The sequence below is a fragment of the Taudactylus pleione genome, unplaced genomic scaffold (genome assembly GCF_031769625.1).
Source record: "Taudactylus pleione unplaced genomic scaffold, aTauple2 ptg000093l, whole genome shotgun sequence".
NCBI classification, from domain to species: domain Eukaryota; kingdom Metazoa; phylum Chordata; class Amphibia; order Anura; family Myobatrachidae; genus Taudactylus; species Taudactylus pleione.
The window spans coordinates 10,034,007-10,051,836 of record NW_028284495.1 but is presented as its reverse complement, the minus strand read 5'-3'; the positions used below and the strand labels follow the sequence as shown (position 1 = coordinate 10,051,836).

At 41.4% G+C, this 17,830-nt stretch overlaps 1 protein-coding gene across 1 annotated transcript in view; it reads left to right on the top strand.

The window, feature by feature from the left end:
• Positions 1-17,830, top strand: part of LOC148526824 (chloride channel protein C-like) — a 307,419-nt gene that overhangs the window by 140,542 nt on the left and 149,047 nt on the right. Inside the window, exons 12-13 of the mRNA XM_088469768.1 lie at positions 3,049-3,220; positions 11,398-11,569. Of these exons, the coding sequence (XP_088325894.1) occupies positions 3,049-3,220; positions 11,398-11,569 (344 nt within the window). The remainder of the gene's footprint in view (positions 1-3,048; positions 3,221-11,397; positions 11,570-17,830) is intronic.

Genomic DNA, 17,830 nt, shown 5'->3' with positions numbered 1-17,830 from the left:
TGATAGTTAATACATTTTTAAAAAGCTATGAAATTCCATAGACAAAAAGCCTCACGTTTTCACATGTCCCATTAAGGCTGCTTAGACATGATCTGAAAATTCACAAAACCAATTGATTTTCTGCCACTCAAACTTCAAAAAGCAATGAAATTACGATCATTAAGGCTGATGCCTTAATGGACGTGTTCCTTGCGCAATACAGTTATGGTATACCATCACACCCTGTGGTTAACTGCAGATTCAGCACTCTCACAGAATGAGATTGCTGTCATAAAATGGTGGAGCTGCTAATTCACAGAATTGTGTGCTCATTGGAATACACACATGCAGTCTATGCAACTGAGGTCAAAGTAGAAATTAGAGCTGTGCAGATGGGATAAAAGTGGTGTGGATGGGGGGAGGAGACACAGCAGCATGGATAGGTGAGACACAAAGGCATGTAGAGGAGGGAAGGTTAAGCAGTATGGTGGGGGAGGTAGCCAAAGTAATGCAGATGGGTGGAAAACAGTGGTGCGGATGGGGGGACAGTGACATTGATGGGGGAAGAGAGTGGCATGGACATGGGAAGACAGAGCAGTGCAGAAGGGTAAAGACAGATTGGTGCACATAAGGGAATACAGACTAGCACAAATAGGCGAACACACAACAGTAGGGATTGGGGAAGACAGATTAGTGTGGATGGGTAGGAAGACAGAGTAGTGTGGGTGGAGGGAGGAGACAGAGTTGCACAGTTGTGGGGGACAGAGTGGTGCAGCTGCAGGAAGAAAGAGTACCACAGAGGAAAGGATGACAGTGGCGTGGCTTAGGGAAAGGCAGTGGTGCAGAGGGAAAGAGAGTGGCACGGATGCACGGCGGTGTAGATGGAGAAAGACAGATTGGTGCAGATGAGAGAACACAGACTATCATAGTTCCGAGACCACACAGCAGTAGGGATTGGGGAAGACAGATTGCTGTGGATGGGGAGGAAGACAGAGTGGTGCGGGTGGTGGGGGGAAACAGAGTTGCATGGTTGGGGGACCAGAGTAGTGCAGATGGAGGAAGGAAGAGTGCCATAGATGAGAGAAAGACAGCAACGTGGCTGTGGAGAAGGCACGGATGCAGGGTGGTGCGGCTTGGAAAAAACATTGGTGCGGATGAGGGAACACAGACTATCACAGTTGGGAGACCACACAGCAGTAGGGATTGGGGAATATATAGCAGCATGGAGGCATATAGGGGAAGAAAGCGTACATGCATAGACAGACTATGATAGTTTTAAAAATAAGGGAGCTGAATGCGTATTCTAAATTAGATAAATGTATGCAGTGAGAAGGATGTTGGAAGCCAGTGAGATTATTTTGGTGATCATATGGGAAGATTGTGGGTACTGAGTGAGATGTGGGAGCCACATAAATGCTCAAACCTCAGTTGCATAGACTGCATGTGTGTATTCCAATGAGCACACAATTCTGTGAATTAGCAGCTCCACCATTTTGTGAGTGACAGCAATCTCATTCTGTGAGAGTGCTGAATCTGCAGTTAACCACAGGGTGTGATGGCATACCATATCTATATTGCGCAAGGAACACTTCCATTAAGGCGTCAGCCTTAATGATCGTAATTTCATTGCTTTTTGGAGATTGAGTGGAAGAAAAGCAATTGGTTTTGGGAATTTTCAGATCATGTCTAAGCAGCCTTAATGAGACATGTGAAACCGTAAGGTTTTTTGTCTATGGAATATATATATATATATATATATATATATCTAAAACTTGAAATCCTCTTTGTCACTTACTATAGATGGTGCTGCTAAACATACATGTCCTTTGATGTACAAGACACCAGGGTGGTAGTTATTCTTGCATCTGAAAGCCCCCCCCCAAAAAAAAAGAGAAATGAAGCTGCAAAAGCTTCCCAAACTATAATGCTCCTCATAACATGTCCTTATAATGAGGATCTTCCCTGCTAGACAGAGACTAATGTGGCCAATCAGTGGACAGCTCAGTCATGGTTAGGTATGCTGAAAGGACTCAGTAGAAACGCAGGCGTCAGGTTTATGAACTACCTTGGTACAGGTAGGATCTTGCATTGGCATTCCTCATACTCCATGTACTCTAGGATGCAGCCTGATTAGCCTATTGGTTAATTAGATGCTGTTATTTATCTTGTCAAGGTAAAACAAGCTATCTCAGATGAGCAAAAGTATGCATATATGGACGCAGTTGCGATGCTGACTTATGCTTATGCTGCTGGAAGCGTCTTGTGTAAATCTGCATTGCAAGCAGGAGCGTATTTATAATGGGTGCAGGGTGTGCGGTGCACACGGGCCCTTGCACACCCTGCACCCATATTATACCTGCCACTCCGGAGTCCCACATCGGCGCCGGTGTCAGCGATGTTAAAAATGCCTGGAAAATGGCTGCGGTGGCTATTTTCCCATTGTTTCGAGCATGCGCAGTACAGGGAAAATGTCCACCATGGCCACTTTCCCGGTGTCCTGCGTATGCGCTATAGACTCTGGGAACACTCTAGTGCCCAGACTCTATCAGTGCGGTGCTACGGTCAGTGCGCAGCTAGCTAGAGGAAGGGGCCCGTGACGTAGACTGCACACAGGCCCCCTCCTCTCTTTAAACCCCCTGCCCATCATCAAATTGTGTGCGATGATGCAGGACCCATGCTGCACATGTGTAGGACAGGTCATGTGAATGCGCATCACCCCACCATAAGAGTTGTATACAGGAAAGTGCAACTGAGTTGTTTACGTACAACTCTGAGTCAGGTCCTGTGTACATTGAATATTGACCCAAACTGTGGCGTGTTTCTTATATTGCTGTAATAATTATTAGGATTTTTATCATGAAATATGTATTTGAATAGTTAAAATGTAGTTTTGTTTCTATGCTACTGTACAAGAAGATTTGAGTTTATCATCTGTATATTTTGCCTATTACATTAATATATGTGAGATCAGGTTGCTTTGGCACTATGTTACACACTATTGAAAGACATGTTATATCCCACTGTATAAAGAATAATTATAACACTCCTGCATTTAATTTTTGGGGAAAGCTGCTGCTCTCTTGGTGAAGAGTGGGAAAGAAGGCATCTTGCTTCTGTACGAACGGGGAAATCATGAAAAGTTTGGATTTCCAGCTCTTTTTACCTCTCTTATTCTCTACTTTACCATTTCCTGCTGGACCTCCGGAACCGCAGCGTCCACTGGACTCGTTGTACCCATGCTGTAAGTAACTAACATTTGTGAATTTTTTTTTCTGTAAATCTTATTTGATGCCTGATGATAACTTTACTATTTTACCTATTTTATCACAATTTCAGCTTTTCCAGATAGAAAGTCCCTGTGTTATTTTATGAACCCCCCCAAAAATGCCATATATGGATAAACCATCCGTCATATCTGTGAATCAGCTAAATTCTGCTAAACACGTAAATGTACATCACCTTTATTCTGTAAATGAGCTCATTGTAAATGAATGTCACTCAAATTAACTTTTGCTGTTTTATTTTAAACAAATGGTAGTAAACTTATATTATGCTAAATAGTAATGCAAATACACATGTTTAATAAGCAAATGGTTTGTAAACTGCTGTAAATTTAGTAAAAGTATATAATTGTGTATGATTAACCTGATATCAATTTAACAGCTATGAATCTCTAACCTCAATACTTAAAAACAAACAAAAAAAACTAATGCCAGCAATGCTATATTTAAAAATCAGTAATTGTAATTAATCTGATATAAACACATATTAAATGCAAAATTCAAATTAGGCAAATAGAGAACAGGAGTAATGTATACGAAGATGTCAGCATTCAGCAAAAATATCTATATAATAGAATCAGCAATATATATATATATATATATTTATATTTATACTGTATCTATCTATCTATCTATCTATCTATCTATCTATCTATCTATCTATCTATATATATATATATATATATATATATATATATATATATATATAAAATCAAAATATGTCCACACTCACGTTTTATCCAATACTACCACGGCTCCCCCCTTATCTGCTGGCCTTATAATTATATTGTTATTTTTTAATTATATTAGCGCAGTTCTTTCTAACGGTGATAAGTTATGTCTATCCTTTTGTTGGGTTTTTATATGATCTTGTACACTTTGATCAAGTAGTCTGGTGTAAGTTTTTATACTAGGATTTTGTGAAGGCAGGTCGAAAGAGCTCTTGTTTTTAAATGTATTAATCTCTGTATTAGATGTATCGCTGAATCTTTCTTTCAGCCTTAATTTGCGGTTGAGCTTGTAACTATCAACCGACCACATAAATTCATCATGATAGGTGGTGGGTACAAAGGACAGTCCCCTAGAAAGGAGACACATTTCTGCTTTGTTTAATGGATACGTAGACAAATTAATTACCGATTCCTCTGTGTTTTGGTTGGTTTTCTCCCTCCTTTTAAATTTGCCCCGCCTCGGGTGGGGCCTTCTATGTTTAAAGGAACATCAGCTTGAGATCGGGTGTATACACGTGGTAGTGGCGGTTTAGTGCCCACTTGTGTATCCGAAGAATCCCTATCTGAGGATGTATAGCTGTCTAGTTGAGACTGATTATTCCTAAACCTAGTGCTTCTAGATCTGTAGGTCACATTATCACTCCCAGTCAACCATCGGTAGACCCGATGTTCTAAATAATCACGATTCACTTTCTCAAGCTTTGCTCGCTTAAAGGATATTAAATCTTTCTGGTAGCGATCTATGCTAAATTTAAGTTTTTCCAGCCACTGATCCGTTGTATCACTCTTTAGTGAGACAACAGCTTGTGGTTTAAAAGCGGTGATCTCAGTTCTGATCTTTTTAAGATCTACACCCACTTCCTCTATTACCAATAGTAGTAAGTCAAATGAACATTTGTTCAAGACTGAACACCATTTGCTGCAAAATACAGGATTACTTCTGCCTATCGTGGGGATGTTTTTTAATCTGAAACCACGTGGAATTTGTTTTTTCCGATAATAATCGGATAAAAACTGACCATGGAATAATAAATCAACCTCCCTTTTCTCTAAATGTAGCAATTTGTGATACAAGTCAAGGGCACTGTCAGCTGGTAATTGTCCAAAATCATTAGTCTCAAATAGAACACGCTCGGCATCCTCATCTGTTAATGCCAATTGATCATGTTCAGCATTAAATAACAATTCTGTTGTTACTAATCCATCCATGAATAATATTATAAATCATACAATATCCAAAAATAGAGACCTATACACCACTGATTTGAAGAACTATCAAAAAATGAAAAACAAAAAAGAAGTTGAATAAAAAATAAAAAATATTGAAAAATGAATGACAGACAATAGAAAAAATCAATCCATATGTTGCTTGTAGAGGTAGCTTAATAGTATCTTAATACTTGTAATCAAAAGTATCCACTTGTCAAAATACTACGGGTGCAGGACAAAACTAGAGAAATACAATCAAAATATGTCCACACTCACGTTTTGTGATAGAAAGTCGCTGGGGTAGCTGCCCAAAAAAGACCTTCAGGTCCTGTGTATAACCTTGAAAAAAGGGGTGCACTCATCAGTCTTCTTAAAAAGTCTTTTATTCCAACAGTTTAAAAGTTAGTACAGGATCAACATTTCGGTCCCAACCGTGGACATAATGGCTATAGTAGGGTCAGCTATAGATGTACATCTTGATAGGTACACTCCCACCACAGGTGGGTGGATTTAACAATCATTAGGGAGGGTATATAAGGGGTGTTAGTTGCTTGTATTATTATCTTGACAAAGGTCCACGATACCGAATTGTGGCTACTCCATGTCTTACTTGGGCAAAATGACGAGCCACAGGCTGCTCTCTAGAGCCAGTGGCAATTGCTGCCCTAATGGCCGAGCGATGTTGTGCCATGCGCTCCTTGAACTGCCTCTCTGTCTTGCCCACGTAGTGTAACCCACATGGGCAAGACAGAAGATAGACAACAAATCTAGAACTACAAGTTAAAGTATGATAAATCTTAAATTTTTTCCTAGAATAAGAATGTAAAAAGCTGTCACCTGTGACCATATAACGACAAGTTAAACACCCGGTGCATTTAAAGCAACCCTGTTTGCGTTGTAAAAAATGAGTAGGGGTCACCTTAGAAAAACCAGTGATATCTGTTTTGACTAGAAAGTCTTTGGTGTTACGGCCCCTCGTGTAACAAGGACGAATCCTGGTATCCGCTGAAAATGATAGCTCAGGATCAGACTGAACTAAAGGCCAGAGCTGTTTCATCTTTTTATTACTAATTCTACTGCTAGTGCTATATCTATTAACCCATGTAAGTATATTTTGGTCAGAAACTTTAGGGCGTGGACTTAATAAATCTTTGCGACTAATGGCCAAGGCTTTATCTCTAGATTGAAGTAACTCTTCAAGACGATACCCTCTATCAATAATTTTTTTTATCATAACATCTAGCTGTTCATGTAAATCATCAATCTCACTAGTGATCCTACAGACCTGAAGCATCTGTGAATACGGTAAACTGTGTAATGTAGAGATGGGATGAAAGCTGTTATGACGAAGGATGGTATTACGATCTGTCGATTTAACATATAAGAATGTCTGTAAATGACCAGCGACAGACTTAATCTTAACATCAAGAAAGGTGACCTCATGGATGTTAATAGTGTAAGTCAACTTAGCAGCTACATTTGAGGAGTTATGTGCTGAAATTAAATCATTAAACATTTGTTCTGTGCCCGTCCAAAAGATGAGGATATCGTCTATATATCTGAGATACAAAAACACATGCTGTGTAATACTGGGATCAGTAAAAACCAATTGCCTCTCCACTTCACTCATATAGGCATTGGCATACGATGGGGCCACACAGGACCCCATCGAACACCCAGCCAGCTGCACAAAGAACCGCCCATCATACAGAAAATAATTGTGAAGGAGTGTATACTCCAATAGGGTCAAAAACAATGAGACACTTGGACCTTCATATAGTGCATTGTTAGTAATCAAATTTTTAACCGCCGCAAGTCCCTCACCATGTGGAATACATGTGTAGAGGCTTGCGACGTCAATACTACATAGAAAACAATTATCTGGTAACTGTGATATCGTAGATAACCTTAACAACAAAGACTAAGGGCCAAATGTAATAGGTAGTCTGTTTTGGTAAATGGCGAGTTTGGTGCTAAACTCGCAATTTTTCACAACTCTCCAATGTAATAGGGTGTTTGTTCACTAAAACTCGCATTTTTCAGAGTTACTAAAACTCTCCATTCTCAAACTCGCATCCAGATGTTTTCACATTGAAAACAATCAACTCGCCCAATGTAATAGAGTGTCTGTTTCAGACTCGCAAAAAAAAGATTACCAAAAGTCCCCAAATAATAGACCTGCTTCAGGCTAGCGAGTACATCCTGAGCAGGTCAGATTAACACAGAAACATGCACATATCAATGATACAATGTCGCGACATTGTATCATTGATGTAAACCACAAGATTAACATCAATTAATCTTGCGGTTACTATGTAGCGGCTCTCACCATAGACGAGCTATGGGTATTTCTCACCATAGACGTCTAAGGGAGACAGAGGCTGGCCGCATTCAGCTAATCAGGGAGCTGCTCCGACGGAGATGCTCCCTGATTGGCTGGCGGACCCTGCACTGACGGGGCACACGTGTGCCCCGGTCATTTACGTGGAGCAAAGGTATGTGTACACACATACCTTTGCTCAGTCCAGCATGGATCGGGTTTTTTTCGTTTTTTTATTTTAACCCCTGGATTGCCTACTTGGAGAAGAGGACGTGATCTACGCATAGGAGAGGTGAGTATGGATTTTTTTTTCAGGTACACCCCTATGGATTACTTCGGATAATAGGTGAGTATGTGTGAGTGTGAGTGTGAGTGTGCATGTATGTTTTATTAAAATTATACTTTCACGGTGTAAGTTTGTTTTTTTACGTATTTCTTTAGTTGTGGAACTACAAGTGCCAGCGGGCCCGTAATGCCCCGCATGCTGGTATTTGTGGTTCTCCAAATACCAGCATGCAGGGGAGGCTTGCTGGTACTTGTGGTTCTACAAATAAAGACAATATGGTAAATTTAATTTTACACTTTCACTTTACACTATCAACCCGGCACCCACCGCCCTAGGGTGCCGGGGATAGCCCCGGGCTATCAGTCTAGGCCTGGGGTGCCCTGGAGAGGGGTACCCCTTTATTGGGGGGGTACCCAACTCCCCAGGGATCCCCGGCCTGGACTGACTAGCAGTCAGGGATAATGCTTTGGCCGGGGAAACCGGTGAAAGGTTTTCCCTGGCTGTGGCATTATCCCCCTGCTAGAAAGAGTTCGGTGCTGGTTCAGGAATTTTCAGGGGACCCCTACTCGTTTTGTCCCCTGATTTTCCAGAACCAGGACCAGCTCAACAAAGCCCTGTGCTGGTTCTTAATATACAGGGGCCCCCTACGCATTTTGGCCCCTGTATTTTTAGAACCAGAACAGGCTTTATAAAGCCCGGGGCTGGTTATGCTTTTGGGGAGGGGGTGCACGTTTTTTTTTTTAAAACACACACAGAAGCCATCACGGATCTCACTGATCTGTGATGGCTTCTCTAAAACTCGCACCTTTTAATGCTACTTGCATTAAAAGGTGTCAGTTTACATAGTCCTAAACTCGCCTGCACTCGCAAATGCAGTAGCCTCGAGCTGAAAAGTTCACAGGCTATTGAATTTGCGAGTTTCAGTACAAACTCGCACTTTTTAAAAGTGCGAGAAAGTGCGAGTTTGTACTGTTACTAAAACTGACACCCTATTACATTTGGCCCTAAGTATCCTTCAAATAAGTATTAAGACTTTGAATGCAAGGTTGTAAAAATACATCCAAAAAAACAGCAATAGGTTGGCACAGAGACCCACGGGCAGAGATAATAGGTCTGCCCGGGGGACTCTGTGCATTTTTGTGAATTTTGGTAATAGTGTAAACACCGGAACAACCGGATGTTCAACACTTAAAGAATTAAACACTGCCTCAGAAATCAATCTCATAGACAAAGCATCAGCCAGAATCATATCCAATTCCTTTTTAAATACTAAAGTATGGTCAGACGGGAGAGCCCTATATGTGAGCTTATCAGACAATAAACGTGTACATTCATCTTTATACATTTGTAAATCCATCACCACAATGGACCCTCCCTTATCTGCTCCACGAATAATGATGTCTCTCCTTTTACAGAGAGAGAGGAATGTGTTACTATAAAGGTGAGGTAGGAGAATGTATTAATACAGGGATGAAGTGAAGGAGGGGAATGTGTTACTGCAGAGGTGAAGGAAGGGAATATGTTACTACACAGGTATGAGAGGGGAATGTGTTACTATATAGGTGAGGGAGGGAATGTGCTACTACACAGGTGAGGAAGGGGAATGTGTTACTACACAGATAAGGGAGGGGAATGTGTTAATACAGAGGTGAGGGAGGGGAATGTGTTACTACTGGGGTGAGTGGGGATAATGTGTTACTACAGAGATAATGGAGGGGAATGTTTTACTCCAAAGGTTACAGAGGGCAATGTCGTACTCCAGATGTAGTTAGATTGTTCATTTTCTCGAACATGGCAAATCAGTTTTTGAATGTTAAAGGGGATATGTTACCTCACACTATTGTCCCCATCACAGGGCACAGAGCCTGCTTGTTCCGGTCCCTCTCCTATCTCATGTATGACACTCAGCTAATGGCTAAGGAGCTGAATGAACAAATTGTGAGGCACACGGTGGACAACTGGGAGGAGTTATCCATCATGTCCCATGACATCAATGGGGGCAACTACACCAGCTCTGCAGAGTACCTCCCTGACATGTCCGAACTAACATGCCTTTGTACAAATGTGTTTCTGTTTTTTTGGTCATAATGCCAATTAAAAAATTGTTTGCAAAAAAACCCCAAAAAGTTAATTTACTGAATCTTGATACTAGCACACTCCTTTACACCAGAGGCATAAAATAAACTAAGCATATAAGTAAAGAACATGGTATGAAAGAAATAAAAATATCTAAGGCCTACCTGGGTGAAACCGGCTACATCAGCTAGTTACATACATTTATGAAGGATTCACAAATGTTAGATGTTTTTGTGCCTAGTACACAATAGCGGGTTGTCTAGTAATGTATATGCCTAAATTATCCCTCTGAGCAGGCTATGAGGAAGCTCGGAGGATTGTATCTACCCCCTCTTTGCCTGTGCCCTATTGTTTTTTTCTATCATCTCTGGGCCTGGCTCAGCAATGATACTGTAACCTGCCACAATGATGATGTCACATGATTGTCACTTGGTTCAAGCAGTTGCATTCTGAAAGGATTATCAGTCAATAAAATTGATTGGAGTTCTGGGAAGAGATAAAGAGGTGAGAGAAGATCATTCACTAGTAACTATACTGAATGGTGAGATTTGTATTAGACTCAGGTCCCGATTCAGACCCGCTTGCTAAGAAGCGTTCACAAGCAGGCTGCTGATGTTTGCATTGTGCGCATGCGTACGCATCGCAGCCTGCGTGCGCGAACCAATCTGAGCAATCGTGAAGTGTACGCTCACTGTGCATAGACTGCTCAGCCAAGTGAGTGACAGGAGAAGCCGTTTGTGGGAGGTGACAGGGGTTGGTCTATGAAAACGGGGGAGTGGAGGTGCGAACGCAGTCGTCTCTGAGCGTCTTAACGCCGTTAAAGAAGCGTGCATAATTAAGACACAGCGTCATAGTACACTTCACCTGGCTGAATTTTACAAAGAAAAGTACTCCTAGTGCTTGTGGTAGGTATGTTCAACCACAAGCGCTACGTTCGCTTCCGACGCTACCCGATGGTACTGATAGTTGCACACACTTCTTGGAGATGATGTGCATAAGTGGCTGTCTGCATACACAGAGCGATCGCACGCCAAGACATGCTTATGCCTTACCATGCGATCGTCTGCCTTGCTTTTGGTTAGCCGGATTTGCATAGGCATTGGGCGAGCGTACGCATCTAGCGAGTGGGTCTGAATCGAGCCCTCAATTCACTATAATAGAAACTTAGGGCAAAATGTACTAAACGGCGGGTTCTAAACCCTGGTAGTTTGGTGACGGTTTGGCAGCGATTTTGCTATATGCAGATTTACTAAGGCCAAAACTGCTGCAAAACCGCTGTCAAAACAAATTTTAGAATTGAATAGAACAGGGCTGTTATTTAGAAACCGCCACCAAACCACCGGGTTTTAGAACCTGCGGCTTCGGTCTTACATATTTCTAAAAAATAAAATGTAAGGTTTGGTTGTCTTTCATATTGGTTACATCACTTTTGTTTGTTTTGTTCAGTAAAACAGCGTGACTCTTACATGTACACATATGTGCAATGAAACTGACGCCAGATATCATCTCTTACAGGTACACCGGTGCATTGTTCGGCAGGATTGTTGGTGTGATTCTGGTGTACATATTTGGAATCCAAAGTGATGAATACGGGGCATGGATTGATCCTGGGCTTTTTGCAATCATTGGTTCTGCAGCTTATTTTGGTGGAGTTTCCAGGCTGACTATTTCCCTTACAGTCATTATGGTAAGTGCTAAATTGACTTGTGCGGTATGCGACATGTAATTTCACAACTGTAGAAGGCAGCCTAGCATGCAAAGCTCAAGCAAGATATCCAGATTCACATTCAGCATTAGACAATATTTTACCCACTATCTATAGTGCACTGTAGCTCATACTTTATCTTCTTCATGCTAAAATGGAGTATTGAGACACTTTCTCCTCTCTGCTCCTCAGACACTCAGACTGTGGGCCTGATTCAGCAAGGAACGCAGATGCGAATGCAATAGCAATTACGCACGCAGTCTCACTGCAAAACTATGATAATCCATTGCGATCGCAATGCAATCTCAGCACAACATAAGGACGCCTACTTTACTTTACACACTTTACTTTACATATATCTGTAATGTTTATCAGGACTGCAAAAACATCAGTACAGTGGAGTACCATCGCAGCCTCATGCACACTTCCACAAGCCCTGACCTTACTGAGATACTAACTTCCATGCACGCCATCAGGCCTCAGGCTGCATAGGGCATCGCAGTGGATAATTTATGCACGCCTCTGCAACAGCGTTCAAATGCACCGGCACACCTGCATTCACCCGACAAGCGACAACCCCCACATCACCACCCACAAACGGCACTTCCTGTCAATCACTCTGCGATGGGTCTGCGTGGCCGCTGCGATCACAGTCCCGTTCGCAATGGCTAGTTCACACACGCGCACTGCGATACATACGCATGTGCAGAATGCAACAATCGGCTGATTGCATGCGTAATAGCAACGGCGATCCTCGCTGAATCACGCCCTATATTTCTTCCCTTCAGCTGGACCCTAGCATAGATGCTGTGATTCTTTACACAGTGTTTTCCAGCAGATTGCTGCTGTCCCTTAGGATCTCTCTCTCTCTCTCGATTTCTTTCTCTCAGCTCTCCCTCACAATGCCTGCTTCTTGTCTCTCTACTTGGACTCTGTGCACATGGAGCTTTCAGTCCTCAAGCTTGTACACAGGGTTTCTGGGGGCCATTCAGACCCGCTCGCGAACGGCAGGACGCTCGCAAGCAGGTCGATGTTCCCCACTGCGCATGCGCACGACGTAGGGAGCTCCGTCGTGCGCATGCGCGAGACCCGGTGAGCGACGGGCTCACCATCGCTCCGGGTCTCGCACCAAAGGGGGCGTGCTGTCGATGTTGATAGAGGTAAGAAGGTAAGCCGGCAGAGGCAGTGTGATACTCTGGGAAATGTTCTGCTGGGAAACCTTGGGTTTTGGCATGTTACCTTGACATGTGACTACCAAAACATTTTTGCAGACCAAGTACACCCCATCATGGCAACAATATTCCCTGATGGCAGTGGCCTCTTACAGTAGGATAATGCACCCTACCACACTGCGAAAATGTTTAGGAATGGTTTGAGGAACATGACAAAGGGTTCAAGATGTTGACTTGGTCTCCAATTTCCCAGATCTCAAACCAATACAGCATCTCTGGGATGTGCTGGCCAAACAAGTCTGAGCCATGGAGGCCCCACCTTGCAATTTACAGAACTTAAAGGATCTGCTGCTAACGTCTTGGTGCCAGATACCACAGGTCACCTTCAGATGTCTTATGGAGTCCATGCCTCGACGGGTCAGAGCAATTATAGTAATACGAGGGGGGACCTACCCAATATTAGACAGGTGTTTTTAATGTTATGGCTGATGGGTGTACAGTATATATCCTGCTTCTGCAGCTGATGGTCAAGGGACAGAATGTATACAATTCTGACACCCACATACGATCAAGTTTGAGTCAAATGCCTAGATCACTTCTGGATCAAATGAGGACTTGTTAGGGCAGTTGGGAAATGATACAACGGGGCAACTGCAGTCAGTGACTTTGCAGCATACATGGGGTATTTTAAGGCATCCTTGATTTCCTGTTCTCAATAATCACACAACACAAATTGGTCAGATAATTTTCACATTTATTAAGCATTTCAAACTGCATAATAATAGATTACACTTTGTAAATTCTCTTAACATTATAAACCTGATGTAACTCCATTATGCACAAAGGATCCTCAGCCTCAGTCCTAAAACCAACAAACCACACAGCACACTATTACTACAACCAACCCCCAGAAACTTCTCTTCTATCTATACATCTTGTAGGAAAGACTTGTCTGTGCGTTACAGTTGATGGACAAACAAATTTGAAAGTTCAAGTACATTTAAAACAAAGGCTTCCATAAAGATATATTGTATATGGTAGGATAGCATTGAAATATGCTCAGGACCATATTTGAAAATAATTGATATATCTGGGATGACATGTCAGCAAGAGCAGGTATACTTTAAAAATGGACTAGAGTGTCTTGGAAAATGTCCAATGATTTGTTATCTGATTTCTTATAATTATAATCATATAAAGCTGGTGACGCACACTATGATATTGAACCTAGTAATTGCTCAAATATCACAATGTTTGGCCTCAGAATCAGCCTGATGTCTGATAATGATGATGAGGTTACTGTGTGATCATTTCCCAACAGTCAGATTCCGTTCAATTTGCCACCCAAGTATGTGACCAAACAGCACAATGATCCACTTGCTCAACATTTGGGCTGTGCCTCCAGATCGTGCTATGAGCAGCCAGAATGACACATTTTATGTACAATGATAAAGATTTCAGTTTAGTTTACTAAGTCATCTGGGGTCTATGCCGTCTCTCGCTGACATGTAAGTGTCATCATAAAAGAGATTGGCATAACATGCTGAGACTTGTAGTTCCAAAGATTCTGTAGAGTCACGGGTTGCTTAAGCCTGTTGTACTTAAAAGTAAAAAACAGACACTTCAGGTTCATAGAAAGCAGACCACGTTACTCACTTACAGCCTCAAAGTCAGATTTTTACTTGCATTTTGCCATTGGCCTCATTGCTGTGTTCCTGCACTATAATAAATGACCGCCCCAGAGAGAACATATGCTGTTTTTTAGCTGACATGAGATGGTAGTCTTATGAGACAGCGGATTGAATGTGGCACAGAAATCTCCTAAAATGCTGTCTGGTACATATATATTACCCATACAGTATTTGCTGGCTGGGGCTAAAAATCGAGTTATTCTTGGCTTTCAATTCATACTCTTCCATTTGGAGAGAACCTATGTATACAAACTCAAAGACATTGTGTGAAAGGAAATAACTAGCTATTTATCATATGTGATAGATGCATTTTATGTGGTGATGAAGGACATTATTCTAAATCATACATTGTTACATCAAAACACAATTATTCATATGTTATTTGATTATACTACAGCATTGTGTAGAAGTGTAATGACCAATTTTGGCAATGAAAAATTAGTGTATATATATTCCTTTCCATATGGATTGTATCTATATAAGAGGCTATGTAAGGTCTCATTACAATATAGCTTTTAATATCTTTCTGTTTACAAAAAATATACATTTTACATTATTATGTATAAGAACATAATTATTGTCCATCTTTTCATTACATGATGCTATACCTATTTGTTGTTCTGCATGTATAAATAGCATTGTTTCCTACCCTTCTGAAATGTGTGGGACACTTCTGGCCTCCAGAGACAATAGGCAGCTTTCCCAGAGAACACTTACAGTACCTGTTGTAAAGTGGGTATATGGATATGATGTCACCTCATCAAATACTGCCCATTTCATTAAACACCGGCTGGTAGGGGTAACGTGAATTGCGATCTCACCTGTTTCACAATCAAGGTGGGAGGAGCTTGATTGTGAAATTGCTCCACCTATTTGATGGCATAAATGTTGTCACCTCACCTTCTCTTTTCCTACCTCACCTGCAAAGCAGCAAATGAGGGCAACTATGATAATAAATACATATAAAGATTTTTGCAATAGTATAAACTGTTACAAGTTCTTTAAATGATCCTCTATTTTCAATAAGTCTATCATTTTAGTTCTACCCAGAGCACAGAAATCATTAGACTTTTGCTGGTTTTGTATTGCATTTTTAATTCCCCATATTTTGCTGTTCTCTATGTCAGTCAGCATGCTTCACATACAAAGACTGATGGCTAAAGTAATGATCTAAGCCTTTGCTTCACTGTATGAGGAGAGTCATGACTGGTTGAATGTATTTAGACAGGGCTGGATTAACAATGGGGTGGGTGGAGCTGCAGCTCCAGGCCCCATTGACAACAGGCCCACAGGAGACTGACAGCATTGACAGGGAAACCTTTTTCCTGTCAGACATATTTTTTTCTATATTGTGCCAGTCCCTGGAGTGCCGCCTTTCTTTGCTTTTACATATATAATGTATGTGTGTGTATATATATATGTATACATGTATAAGCTTCACTTAGTGACTTTTTTATTTTTCGTTTTCACGTAGACCTAATATCCAAAGTATAGACCTAATATCTTCTTGCTTGGTATATCTATTAGTAAGATTAGGTCCTTTTTCTATAGAGAGATGTCACATTCAAGACATCACTAAGTGACCCACATGCTCTTTAGTAGGCAGGTTTCAAATTCATGTGATCACTAAGTGCCATGTTTCTTTTTGTCTCGTTAATAAGGGATATTTCCTTTTGTTTGTAGACTTTCATATTACACTGTATTAGGGATGTGCAGGCTCGGATAGGTTCGAGTTTGCACGTGGAGTCCGGATTTTTCCCTCCAAAAAAACGGAGCTCAGAAAGAGGCAAAACGTCATCTTACATGGACGAACATCATCATTCCTGGACAAAAGTCCAGGAATGATGACGTTCGTCCATGTAAGATGACGTTTTGCCTCTTTCTGAGTTCCGTTTTTTTTTAGGGAAAAATACGAACTCCACGTGCAAACTCGAACCTATCCGAGCCTGCACATCCCTACACTGTATATATAAGCAGAATGGGGAATGCAATTGAGGTGATTGAAAGGAAGGTGCTAGCCACAACCCATGATGCAGGCCCCACCCCCTGTGTAAACCACACCCCCACAGCACTAGTCATGCCCCACCACATCACTAGTCACACCCCCTGTGGTGGCACACAATAGGCCCTTTGTAAATTTCAGCTCCAGGCCATTGTGGACCTTAATCTGGCACTGTATTTAGAATTGAGATACTGGGTACGGTGAAGAGTCAGGGGTGGATAAAATAATGTAGACTTCATAATCCAATTAAAAGGAAATTTATCAAGCCTTCTAAAGTGTGGAGAAGTTGCCCATAGCAACCAATCCGCTGCTAGCTAGCATTTTTAATTACATACCATAAAAGGATTGGTAGAAGCTGATTGGTTGCTATGGCCATCTACTCTACTTGTCCACTTCTCCATTCTTAAGAAGGATTGATACTGTACATCTCCCCCTTAGTTACATCTATGAGTAGATCTTTTATAGAGCCGGGGACGACGTACATCAATTGACATCAACAGAATTTATTCATGAATGTTAGGCAACAGCAGTCATTTTCTGTGCTCTGGTTACCTAGCATTTCTTCAGCTGTATAAATAAAGGCTAAACATAATGAGGCAGATACAGTGTCGGGAATAAAACCTTACTGGAAAGGAACCTGCACTGAAAAAGTGCATTTCGTCCATATGAAGAGCTATAGGCATCTCTATATGTGTCTTTACATATGCAGCATATGCACCTGGTTTACTCCAAGTTACCATCATCAGTGTGTACTTGTACCTGTCCTAAGTGCTAAAGACAGACCTCCTAAGTGGTGTATATTTGCCTAAGATGCACAACCAGAGGTGCATGAACGAGCCCTCCCTGAATCTTTCCTAGAACGCCAATGTACCCAGATTGCATACCATTCTGCATTCTCATATGTGCGTGCATGTGTTTTATGAGCATGTGTTGTGCGATTTCATGCAAGATATGGAAGTATGCATTCAACCCTGCAAACTCGTTTATAATAACCCGTGTCAGCTGCCTTTTTGGTAGTATGATAGAAGCTATGTTTGGTGACTGCCTTGCCTTTAAAAGCCATTAGCTGGCAGGTGAGCTTTCAACCAGGTAAAATTTTTTTCAGTTTAAACTATGTGATAGCAGCTACTAGGTTTCCATCAGTGTGACAGATAGTGTAGGACCTGCAGAGAAGTGGGGTCCCGTGATGTGGGCTGCAGGCTTAAATGCATTGAACAATCCATGAACCAAAACCCCATTATTTATTTATATATTATTGTGAGTGTTTAAACATGGTGAGTGCTGAGTTTTCTGATATATATATATATATTATATATATACAGTATATGCTGTCTATATTCAAAATGTATTATTATTTGTGTTTAAGATGGACACATAA